Source organism: Prunus dulcis, chromosome 6, assembly GCF_902201215.1.
Source record: "Prunus dulcis chromosome 6, ALMONDv2, whole genome shotgun sequence".
NCBI lineage: Eukaryota > Viridiplantae > Streptophyta > Magnoliopsida > Rosales > Rosaceae > Prunus > Prunus dulcis.
The window spans coordinates 12,330,581-12,341,665 of record NC_047655.1 but is presented as its reverse complement, the minus strand read 5'-3'; the positions used below and the strand labels follow the sequence as shown (position 1 = coordinate 12,341,665).

The window sequence follows — 11,085 nt, the reverse complement described above, 5'->3', positions numbered from 1 at the left end:
TTTGGAATCTGGTTTGCCACCAGGCGTCAAAATCAGCAGAACTGCAGGAATTTGGCTCCCACGAGGGATAGAGGGCATCCGTGCTATTATTTATCTTGTTCACTGCACACCGGGCATCCTTGTGCACCTCTAGGTCATCTGCATCCCTCCAAGAGGAAGCCCGATTGCAACTCCGATATGATTTCAACGGTATGAGCTGAGGGCAGCCAAGCTGCCTTGCACAGAAGTTGGGATGATAGACTTCTGCCCCCAGATGATAATTTGGAGGTTTGCCCCCACCATGGGGCAGATCTCTGGGCAGAGTAATACTCAGGAACTTCTTCCTGAAGTCTGTTCTGGCAGCCTCGTCTTCTGGCTCCTTCTCGAAAAGCCGAAATCCAGCCTGGAACCAAGGATAGGTCCTTCTGATCACCACTTGCCACTGAGCAGCCGACCTCTTGGTACAATGCCTGAAGAGCATCAAATACTCCTCAAGAGAGCGCTTGGGCACTTCTGCCGATATCAGAGGAAGGGCCAGAACTTGATTTTCAGGCAGAACTATGTCTGGAAACCTTAACTCAGGGAAATATACCTGCAGCCAGATCTGGATCATCCAGAATGCGCCAGGGGCAGACAGGTTCAATGGATTCTCAAGAGTGGCAGTATGCAGATTCTTGAAAAGGTGCGCCAGAACTATTGGTCCAAGCCCCACATCAGTGTGATTATGGAGTGCTTCTGCCAGATGTCTATATTCAAGCAGAACTGCCGAAGACCGATTGGGAAAGACAAATCGGTTCAGCCAATACAGAAGGAACAACATATGTTGCTGATTCTTGTCCTTCTCAGCGCTAAATCTCTTCAGATAGTTGGAGAAGGAGCAGTTCTGGTTGATCGTGGCTGAAGAAATAGTGAAGGGAGTGGCCACTTTCTCTTGGTTCTTTCGCCTGTGATAATCCCCAACGGCATCAACAAGTCTGCCATGGGGCTTAAAACCAAAAATCTAAGCCATGTCCAGCAGAGTTGGAGCCATGGGACCCACACGGAAATCAAATGTGTTGCTGGCAGAATTCCAAAAACACAAGGCAGCAGCAAGCAGGTTCTCATCTCTGTTAATCGATTGTTTGGACAGAAGAATGGCGTCATAGATCCCAGCTCTCCTCCAGTGACCCCCATATCTCGGGAGAAGTCTGTTAATCCAGTCTGCCCATTTGACTGGACTGTTCCTCACCTCACCAGACGGGAAGGATCGACTCAAATTCTTGCTAACCCAAGAATGAGAAGCCAGGGCAGAAGTACTCTCGAGGCACAAAGGAGCCTCGGCGTCCTTTTTTAGCAGTTCTGCCGCCTCAGCCGGAACAGGGCCAAACCAGTGAGGCCCCAGCACCAGGGTATTCTCGAACAAATGAAGAACATTTTCATCCAGATTCTTTTGAGCAAAAGGATGGAGCTTGCTCCTAACCTCTATTGCGTGGGCATCAATCCCGCTCCCAATGATGTAATCAGGAGGGATTAAAGCTGAAGAAGACTGAGCACGGGACCTTGGGGAAGACATTTCGGATTCAAGGAAGGAAGCAAAGAGAAGATGAAAGAAAAGGAGGGTTCGAAGGAGACAATGGAAATCCCGAAGAAAAGCTCAGGGGAAGAACAAAATCAGAAAGGGCAGGTTTTGTTCAGAAGCGTTGGGTTTTAGCCTCGTTTTAAAGAAAAATTCGAAAACGTGGGAGAGAGGAAGATGGGACGGCACCTGATGATTATTAGCTAGTAACTAGCTAATACTAGCCGTTTCTTCCCACGAACTCTAGTTCGTGACAGGCGAACGTGGCAGACGACTGGCGCGCAAATTAATGACAAAAACATTAAGTCTGAAAACCGTTTCAGTTTCTGAAACGATTCAGACTTAGGGGGAATTGTTTGGGCCTAAATTTGGCATGCCAAAAGATCAAAAGACAAGCCCATGATGAAATTATCCGCTCAGCCCAAAAGCTTGGGGACAACAAAATGAGGATCCAGACGGGTTGGGCTTTACGCCAGGATGTCGAAAACGAAAAATCCCTGCCCAAGTAAAACCAAAAATTGTCATTTTAGCCCATAAATTCCTGTTGAACTCAAGCCCAAAGAAAAAAAACACACTCACGTGGCTACCTCACCTTTGGAAAGTCAGCAATTCCAACTAAGGATTTTATGTGAGAAGAGACATCTCTGAAACGCTGCCAAAAGATCAAAAAGCCCATCTATATTCAAAGATTTTCTGCTCCAAAGCAATACATCATCTTCCAAGGAATTCGCAGGTCACGTTTTCTCAGTTAGGGCGAGAAACAGGGAAATGTTCAGGAAATACAGAGGAAAACCAAACCGCCATAAAAAGCCCACACATGCGGTGGCATTGGTTGAAACAAAAGCAGTCGCCCCAGGAAACCAGGGAAGGGATCGCTATAGGAAAAGACTACTAAGAGCCTATCTGCCATAATTGATAAAAATCTTTTCTGCCTTACGTTTTGAAAGATCTTTTGCCGCCCATTATTTAAAACTTAAACCACCTCCAAAAGAGGATCTCTTATAAAAACAGAAACGGGCAAGAAAGAAGGGACACTCAACTCATCAACTAAAAAAACAACAGCAAGAAAAATAGCCAAGAGCTCACTTGAATTCCAAGAGAAACCAACCTTAGATCAGAATTCCAAGGTTCGGACTTAGAAAATAAGTTTCCCAGAACGAGATCCCTCGTTATAAATTTGGTTCAGCAAAAAGCCAAGACAAGTAGAGTCCGAGTTTTCACAAACGTGGAGACCCCAGAAACCTCAGGAAGAGCCCTGTTCAAGCAGAACAACTCTCGTAGTGCAATCCCCAGCTCATCAGACCATCGAGAATAGCCACTTCTGTCTCTTCCAAGCAGGAGAAGTTGCAGTTCTGCCCATTCAAAAGGCCTCACAAAGCGTGAAGAAAACGTAAAGCTCTGCCAAAATCCAACTTTGGTATCGATTTGCAGGTCAGCCTAGCATTTGAAGTCACAAAGCAGTACGGACCGACCCAGACACGTCCAGTCCAGCCTACATCGGAACCTCCCATTCAGGCAGAAACGAAGTTCCGGCGATCTTTTAACTTGTCTAGAGTTACCATGCATATTTATTATCTTGTAAAAGGCAGTTCTGCCTGAAACAGTCCAACTTCTATCAAACACTTTTGGCCAGAACAGCCGTTTGATACTGAGATAAATTGTGGAAGTCCTTACCAGTCTAAGGCAAGAAAAGAACTTACTTGGGAGATATTCCTCACCCAAATTCACAATCGTTTGTTTTAGAAATCAGTAACTTGGGGCGCAAGTCATCTTTTCTAAAAAAATAGTCTGCTAGAATTTACGTTGCTAGCAGTGGCACGCTCGCACACCAAAGAAAGCTGACTTGTTGACCAATACATGGTCTCCAAGCCAGTGGGGAACTTCGCCCTTCCATCACAGGAGCCAAACGCGAAAACGGGTGAACAGTTGTAAGGAGGAGCTCCTCCTCAATCTTAAGTAGCCAAGCTTCTTCCTTTTAAAATTTTTTTTATTTTATCCCATGAGAGTTGGGTTTTACATTTTTTGAGGGGTACATGTGCCCTATGTCCCATGGCTGAAGATGGCTTAAGGATTTGTATATAAACAATAATATTAAAAGAAGAAAAAAGAATCCCCACCACAATTATCATAACTGATATTAAACGGATGACATTGTGCATAACTCTATAGGTAAACAGTCATAAGATATTAAACAACTTATGAGCTTAACCAAATTGGCTAGAGTGAAGGTGCTCTTCACTTTGCACCCGAGTTCGAATCTCTCTACCATAGTTTAGATTAGTTTTTAAAATTAAAATTTTAAAAAAAAAAAATCCTTAGATAAACTTCTCAAGACATCTCCGTGCTTAAACAAAATTCCAAAGTCAAGTGACTAAATTTTCATGTCGTGTTTCTATTTTAAGGTAATAAATTGGACTCCCTTATGCAAGTTTATTTAGTCAATGTTCATATTTAGAGACTTCAGGGAATGGAAGTTTATCCCTGGAAATGCAAATGTGTTCTTGAGTTCAAGTGCTCCAGTACTGGGATTCACAATTTAGTTCTAAATTCAAATTGTAATGAGCAGTTTGGTTCAATTTTGAATATATAAAAGTCCAAAAAACAAAACCGACTCATACTAAAAATTCTCATTTTTTTTGAAATTCAGAAACGACACTTATTTAGTCTAAACTCCCTTTTTTTATATAAAAAAATAAATAATAATTTTTTTTTAAAAAAGATAGAATTTCTAAATGCCTAAGTTAATAAGCCCTGAATAAGAGAATATTTCAAGTTATTTTTCTATCCATGCATAAATGGTTTGGTTTGGTTTAGTTTCACACTTAAGAGGTGTAATCGTGGACCAAGCATAATCATACTACAATTTAGGATTCGATGGTCGGTTTGGCCTCTTTGGAAACCGCTAAATCGAACCAACCCGTCCACAATAGTTTTTTTATTTATTTGACACCTTATATTTTCTGATTAGTTTAATTTGTAGTATAAGTTGTTTTTTCTTTTATAAGTTCAGGCCGTTACATGTTAGCGAATATTTGCTTACTTGTTATTAAGGGAACCAACCCAACCAAATTGAACTCAATTGATCACCAAATGGATTGATTTAATTCCGTTATGCTACTAGTATGAGATTTAAACCAAATCAATCCAGATTTTGGTGTTTACTGGTTCGGTGTGCAGAGGCCTCAAATGATTTTTCCTTTCACACCAAAGCGCCTTTAAATTCCTCTAAAATCTGCAACGTTTTCAAGGCTCATGAGATGTTTCCCCCCCTATTTTCTTATCTTCTTTTGCCCTAAACTTGATCTTTCCCAGGTTTAATAAATTGAAGCTTGCAATTGGCACCCACGACTCTCCTTCTCTTAACAATTAAATTAAGTGACATTCAGACTTTTAAGTTAGAGAAAGTAACACCTTCTGAGTTGAGAAGCTCGGCAGCTGCAGACCCATGCAAGTAATCGGATTTCACCTTCCTCAGTCAAGCCAAAATATAGAGAAAGCATAGTTACAAGTAACAACTTACAGCGTCTTGCACATTTAGCATACACGGATCACATGTACCACCTGAAGGAGTTTGTTATGTTCTGCACACAATCTATGGAGTTGAAGCCGTAGCGCCAAAGCATCAAAGATGCGTGCGGTAAATAGTACGATGGCTTTGTAGGTGAGTCCAACAATGACTCATTACTCTTAGTTTTCATTACTAATGTTCCAAGGTTGCTCTGCCATATACCAACTAGCTCAAAACCTTACCGGTGATGGGGGACTGCTATCATTTGCAAGCAGGATGGATGCCTAGGCAACACAATCTATTCATTTCATTCTCTGGGACCAAATAGCTATCCATCCACCACCTTCTTATGAACAAGTGCTGCATTTTTATTATATATATACATTCATTTACGGTTTTGTCTAACAAAAGAGCATTCCATTCCTTACACACAAGGCACTTGAAATAGACATTTGATTGTTATATGACTAAGATACCAGGTGCTCAACTAGCAGAGACCAAAGATCCAAAGACAATTTTAAAATTGAAACTGATGCAAGACAACTTCTGGTTGTGATCATCCTTGATTGTCATCTTGAGATTGTAAGAGCCCTGTAAATACAAAACAATGTTATCCATGCGAAACATCCGAATAAAACCCATCACCAAAGAATAGGTTTAAAAGTGCAACTGTTGAGCAGAAATGCTAATAAGAAAAAGAATTTAAATATTGCATCTTGTTATTCACAGAAGAATAAGTAAGAGAATGATATTCTTTTCTCTCTCATGCCTCTTGAGCCTTAACCATCTAATTACTGCCACATTGAGAACTCCTGAATGAAAATAGCAAAAACATTTTCAACATAGGAAGCTGCTGTTTCTTAGGTTCTTTTGGGCTTTTTTTTTTCTCTGGATTTTTTTGTGCTTGTTTGTTATTTTTTCTTTTCGTTATTTTGTTTTTTTCCTTGTCTTGTTTTGCTTCAGTGTTTTCTAGGTGGAGTTCTGGTTCCCTGCATTTGTCTTGTTTTCACATGTGCTTTATAAAATTGTCTTTATCCCTGTTTATTTTAAGAAAAAACATGTGACTAGATGATCAAAAGTAAAAGTATTAAAGGAAAATTCAAGACTAAAAGTCAAATTATGATATGAATAATGGTAAGACCAAAAATCTAGGAAATGTTATGCCCTCAATATACATACAACAAACACACACACCACACGAAAGTCATGCGTTTCCAATAAAAAAAATATAACAAAAGGTGGCAATGAGGACTGGAATCTATTAGAAAAGTATTATAGGTAATAATTCGCCAAAAGAAACCAATGATGAGCAATCTGAGGTAAACAACCATCTTCAATCAGGAAAAACAAGCCATTGGAAAATTAAATCCAGTGAGGATGTCGCAAAATAAAACATAGTATCAGAGAATAAAATAACAGAGGAATCCATAAACATAATGAATCTCTCAAGTCAAGAATTAACATAAATGTGATAAGCCAATAAAAATATATATAACATAAGCAATACATAATTGCTCTATGAACACAAAAAGCTATAAATTATTAGTAACAGGTGCAAACTAATAATTATCTGAAGTCCTGCTACTTTAAAATGGTTTTGAAGAAGTAAGAACAACAAAACATGTAAAGTAGAAAACAGATAAGAATGTATTGAGTTCAAAAAATTTAAATTTAAAACATAAAGGTTTCAGTTATGTATGAGTTATACATTTAACCAAGAAATATCAACGCCGAGATACTAGAAACAATTGTAAAAGGTTCATAGTTATCAAATGGTGGGCATGAGGAAATGACCAAAAAACTTATTGTGATAGTCCGAATGTGATACGGAGCCTAAATAGAAAAACTTATCATATACTGCAACACTAAACATAGGGAGAACTCAAAAGTGGATAAAAAAAATCATGGCACAAGATTTTGATAGGGAAAAATAAATTAGGTGGTATTGGAATATAAATTTATAGAAAATAAAAAAACTACATGATATGTCCAAATAGTTTTCTGCCCAACCAGGGAAAGCACGACAAAATCTATATTAAAAATAAAGAAGTTAAAAATGTAGTTAAGAAGGTGAGAAGTTATATTCCTGAAGTTTATTGAGGCTTAAGAAAGTTAAGTTGCCAATATAAGTTATGTCCCGTTTGTGAACCAAATGGTATAAATCCATCTGGTACATTCCTCCATTTTCACTTTTTCAGGAACCATTGGCAAGTGTCTAAACTTTAATAATTCAGTAAAGAGCGCAGGGAGAAATTACAAATAATAAGGCAAAGACAAAAAAAAAGTAGTTGATAAGTAGATGGTACATGATATTATATAAACATTCTCAAACTGTTGGTATCAATATAATCAATCATGCAATAATACAACCACACATAAGCTCACGCGTGCCCACTAGTATTTGAGAGATTCATTATAAACTGAAGTTAGCAAGTGTGCCTCGAAAGTGAGGTAAGAATCTTAGAATGGTAAAGGTATGGAAGATGGCAAGTATAATCTTAATAAGTGAAACTTACAGGGGGAGTGATCCCAGGTAAAGTTTGGGTGTGAGAGAGCACAAAGTTTCCTGCTGAAACTGGGCAGGAAAGCTTTTCACAAAGATCATGAGTTTCTGTATGTACGCGCACCCCAAAATAGTAAACCTCAATCACCACTTTCCCACTGGAGATGGCTTGACCTGTATGAAGCACAGCAGGCATAATTGTCCATATAAAGCCGAAGGATATGACCAATGGATGCATGCATAAAAGGAAACTCTTAAATACATGATTAATATGTGTATTATTAGAAGAACAAACATTGATAAAGAGGTGGCCAACAACATTTGTCAAATAGAAATATATTTTGGAAGTACCCAAATTACAAGTCAAACAAACAATACATATTTTGAAGTCATCTTTGCAAAATGTTGCTCAAAACTTGACAAATATTCTTTTATGGCCATCATATAAATGAAAGCCAAGACAGATGGCTGCAGGAGAGGAAATTCATGAACCTAGGTCAAAATCAGCTGCCAGTTGGAAACCTATTCTCCATCAGAGACGCATCAATGAGCACTGCAGTTGTCATTTGGAGAAACAGTAGGTTTGTATTTTGCAAGTCTGGCGGGATGGTTATGGTTGTTATACCTATAATCTCTTTAGATGCCTCGAGAAACAGCAATCCCATCCTCAAGAAGAATGAACAATGGTCTATTATAAGCTCTGATGGGAAGCCCTAATCCACCTCTAATGAATGCCCCTCCAAGAGCTCCCTCAATGGGCCTGTAATCACCAAGCTTCAAAGAGTCCAGTTTCTGTGGAATTAGGAATATGAATGCTGAATTGGTGATGCAGGACGTGTAGGACCTAAATTTATTAGTTTCCCAATGTATTTGTTAGTTTCCTAGATTCTCTAGTTTTCCAAATTCTAGTAGGATTTCTACTTTTCCAGATTTCCAGATTTCTAGTTTTAAGTTTCCCATTGTATTTGGGTTAGAATTTCTGTTTAAGCAAGGGATTTTTATCCTGTTATGTCTAGGTTTTAGTTTGCTATAAATACCCCCATGTAGTTCTTTAAAATAGATTTTTGAATGTTGAGTAAACCTTTTCCTAGAACTCTCTGATTTCGTCCCTTCTATCTCTATTTCTTCTCCTCGGTCTCTGATATTCTTCTTTGTTCTACTGTTTCTGTCCTTTATCTCGTCTTTTGGATCTCTATTTCTTCTCCTCAGTCTCTTATATTCTTCTCTGTTTTATTGTTGAAGTGCTTAATCTTAACACCTACGGGCTGTACTACATCAATTGGTTATCACGTTGACCACTCTGTAAAACTTCTCAAACACCTTATCAAATCCTCCAAAATGTCCAAGCAATTCATCCATAGAAAAACCATCAAGCCTTGGTGATTTATATCCTCAAGGCACTCAAAAATAGCCTTTCTGTTATCCTCCCCCTCAAAGGGTCTCTCTGACCAATTTGCCCAATTACTGTAAGTATTCTGTATATAAGGTGCTTTCTGATGGTGTGGCAAACGAGAATTATGCTCATTAGGAAAGAGCAGGTGCTTATTGGTAAGAATCTCTATGTGGTCAGAGCCTGGAAGAGTACCAAGATGTATTTCCCAGTGATCAGCCAGACAGGTTACTAGCTATGAGGGACATGTGGTACCAAATTGATCTGTTTCTGGGGTATATCTTACCTAATAGACCTCATTACTGCATGAGTCCCAAGGGGCATAAGTAACTGTGTTGACATGATGGGAATTGTTGGCCAAGGACTTCTTTAGAGAATGAGTATTAGTCCACAAGCCCTACTCCCAAAAGGAAGTATTCACTGAGGATGTGAGTTGATAATATGGTGGTCGACAAGAATTTTTATGTTTGCTGGATGATTTGTTAGATCACTTAGATGTGCTAAAAGAAAAATTTAAAGAAAGGAAGAGTGAAAGGCTGTGTATTGCATCTCAATGGGGTACCGTACAATACAGTGGTTAACATAATCGAGTACCAGTACATATATGTTCACTCAAATCTGTCCTAGTACGTATATTTTTCCTCAAACCTGTCCTAATGTTCTGCACTAAATTGAAGTTAATTTGTGTTACAAACAATCATTAGCAGCCTACACTCACGACAACATAGAAAGGTCATCTTTAATCCACTAGATTAAACATCGGATACTGCAAAAACAAAATCTGGATTGGAAAAGAGTCAAGGACTTCAAAATGGAAAACCGGATTTGAATGTTTGTCCTTAATTGTTAACAAGAGTAATCTATTTTGATGAGACAAAGGCTGGCTGTTAATGTACTTGGTTCTATACATAAGCATGGTCCCTACTAAATGGTATATATCAAACCAAAAGCAAGCTGAGAAAATAAAGTAGGTCATGGTTATTTGGTATCCAGCCAACAATGACCAGATTCATCAAACAAGGTCTAAGAAGATAAGACATGCGAACACTGAAAGCTGAAAAGTTATACCTGTTGAGGCCGAGATGTTAAAGGTAGCTGGCTTGCCTCTCACCACTGGGTCAGGCAATATCTCGACTCCCTGGACCTTCACAGCATATTCATCTGTCTGACCTGAAATTTGACAAATACAAATTAAAGTTGAAAAATAAAATACACCCACCCCAAAAAAAAAAAAAAACAAAACCCTCCTGTGAATGAATTATAATGGTAATTGATTAAAATGATATAGACAAATAGCTTCCTCAAGGATTCGTACATTAAAGATCGAAATTATGAGAAACTTTTATGGTTGATCATATTTCAGGAGCTTAAACCAAATTAAACAACTGGGATCCAGTAGTCTAGTATCTTCCCATTTACCCACAATTTTTAAGCAACCAATCACAGTCAAATTGGGTTGTTCTCAGATATGTAAAAGAAGAAAAAGGAAAGAGAAAAAATACAAAACACATTTAGGAGGCCATTAAAGTGAAACGGAAACTGACCACAATATTTGACATCCGTAGACTGAGTGAATGGTAGAAGCAGGAACAAGGTGGAGAAGCAAAGCACAATGAAGTTGAGCTTCAAGTGAACAATCATGGTCATGATTCGCCTCCTCTTGGGTTTATCCCTTTGCTTTCGTTTTTTTATTTCAGAGAAAAGAAAATGCAAGTAGGAGCAGCAAACAAAAATATTTCGTGGAAACGAAAGAGAGAGTCTGGATTAGGTGTCGAACAGAATAAGAAGAGGAAGAAACGTGGTTAAGTGGAGTTATTTGAGCCAGTGACTTTATTTGGAATAGACAAAGCATGGAATAAATTAGACCCACATGTGTCAAGGTCCACTTGTTCTTTACCAATTTTGAAGGCATGCACAGTTGAAACCTGGAATAGTGAGATAAAAATCCAGCATCATCTAAAAGTGGTTAAGAATATTTACTCATGTTCTGAAGTCTTTGGTTTGATTTCTTTATTCTCTAAGGCATTCTCTAACACATTTAGGGCTACACCCAAATCTTTTCCCTCTAAAAAGTAATTTTTAGGTTTTGCCGGACTCAAATCGTTTTTTCTCCCAACTTTTTGGACTCATATTTTAATTTAGCAATTTTA

The 11,085-nt window shown here is 38.5% G+C and overlaps 1 protein-coding gene across 1 annotated transcript; it reads right to left on the bottom strand.

Moving 5' to 3' along the window:
- Window positions 1–5,386: 5,386 nt before the first annotated feature.
- Window positions 5,387–10,749, bottom strand: LOC117632475 (putative phosphatidylglycerol/phosphatidylinositol transfer protein DDB_G0282179). Its single transcript, XM_034365957.1, has 4 exons — window positions 10,480–10,749; window positions 10,004–10,105; window positions 7,559–7,719; window positions 5,387–5,633 (listed from the first exon to the last, which is right to left on the bottom strand). The coding sequence occupies exons 1-4, from the start codon at window positions 10,580–10,582 to the stop codon at window positions 5,526–5,528; spliced, it is 474 nt and encodes a 157-aa protein (XP_034221848.1). The 5' UTR covers window positions 10,583–10,749; the 3' UTR covers window positions 5,387–5,525.
- Window positions 10,750–11,085: the final 336 nt, after the last annotated feature.

Bases quoted from the DNA above. Each gene is read 5' to 3' on its own strand.
- LOC117632475 (XM_034365957.1), bottom strand. From the start codon at position 10,582: ATGACCATGATTGTTCACTTGAAGCTCAACTTCATTGTGCTTTGCTTC. The intron at 10,106-10,479 runs GTCAGTTTCCGT...GTCAAATTTCAG, and splicing joins TACGGATGTCAAATATTGTG to GTCAGACAGATGAATATGCT. The intron at 7,720-10,003 runs GTATAACTTTTC...TGCTTCATACAG, and splicing joins TAACATCTCGGCCTCAACAG to GTCAAGCCATCTCCAGTGGG.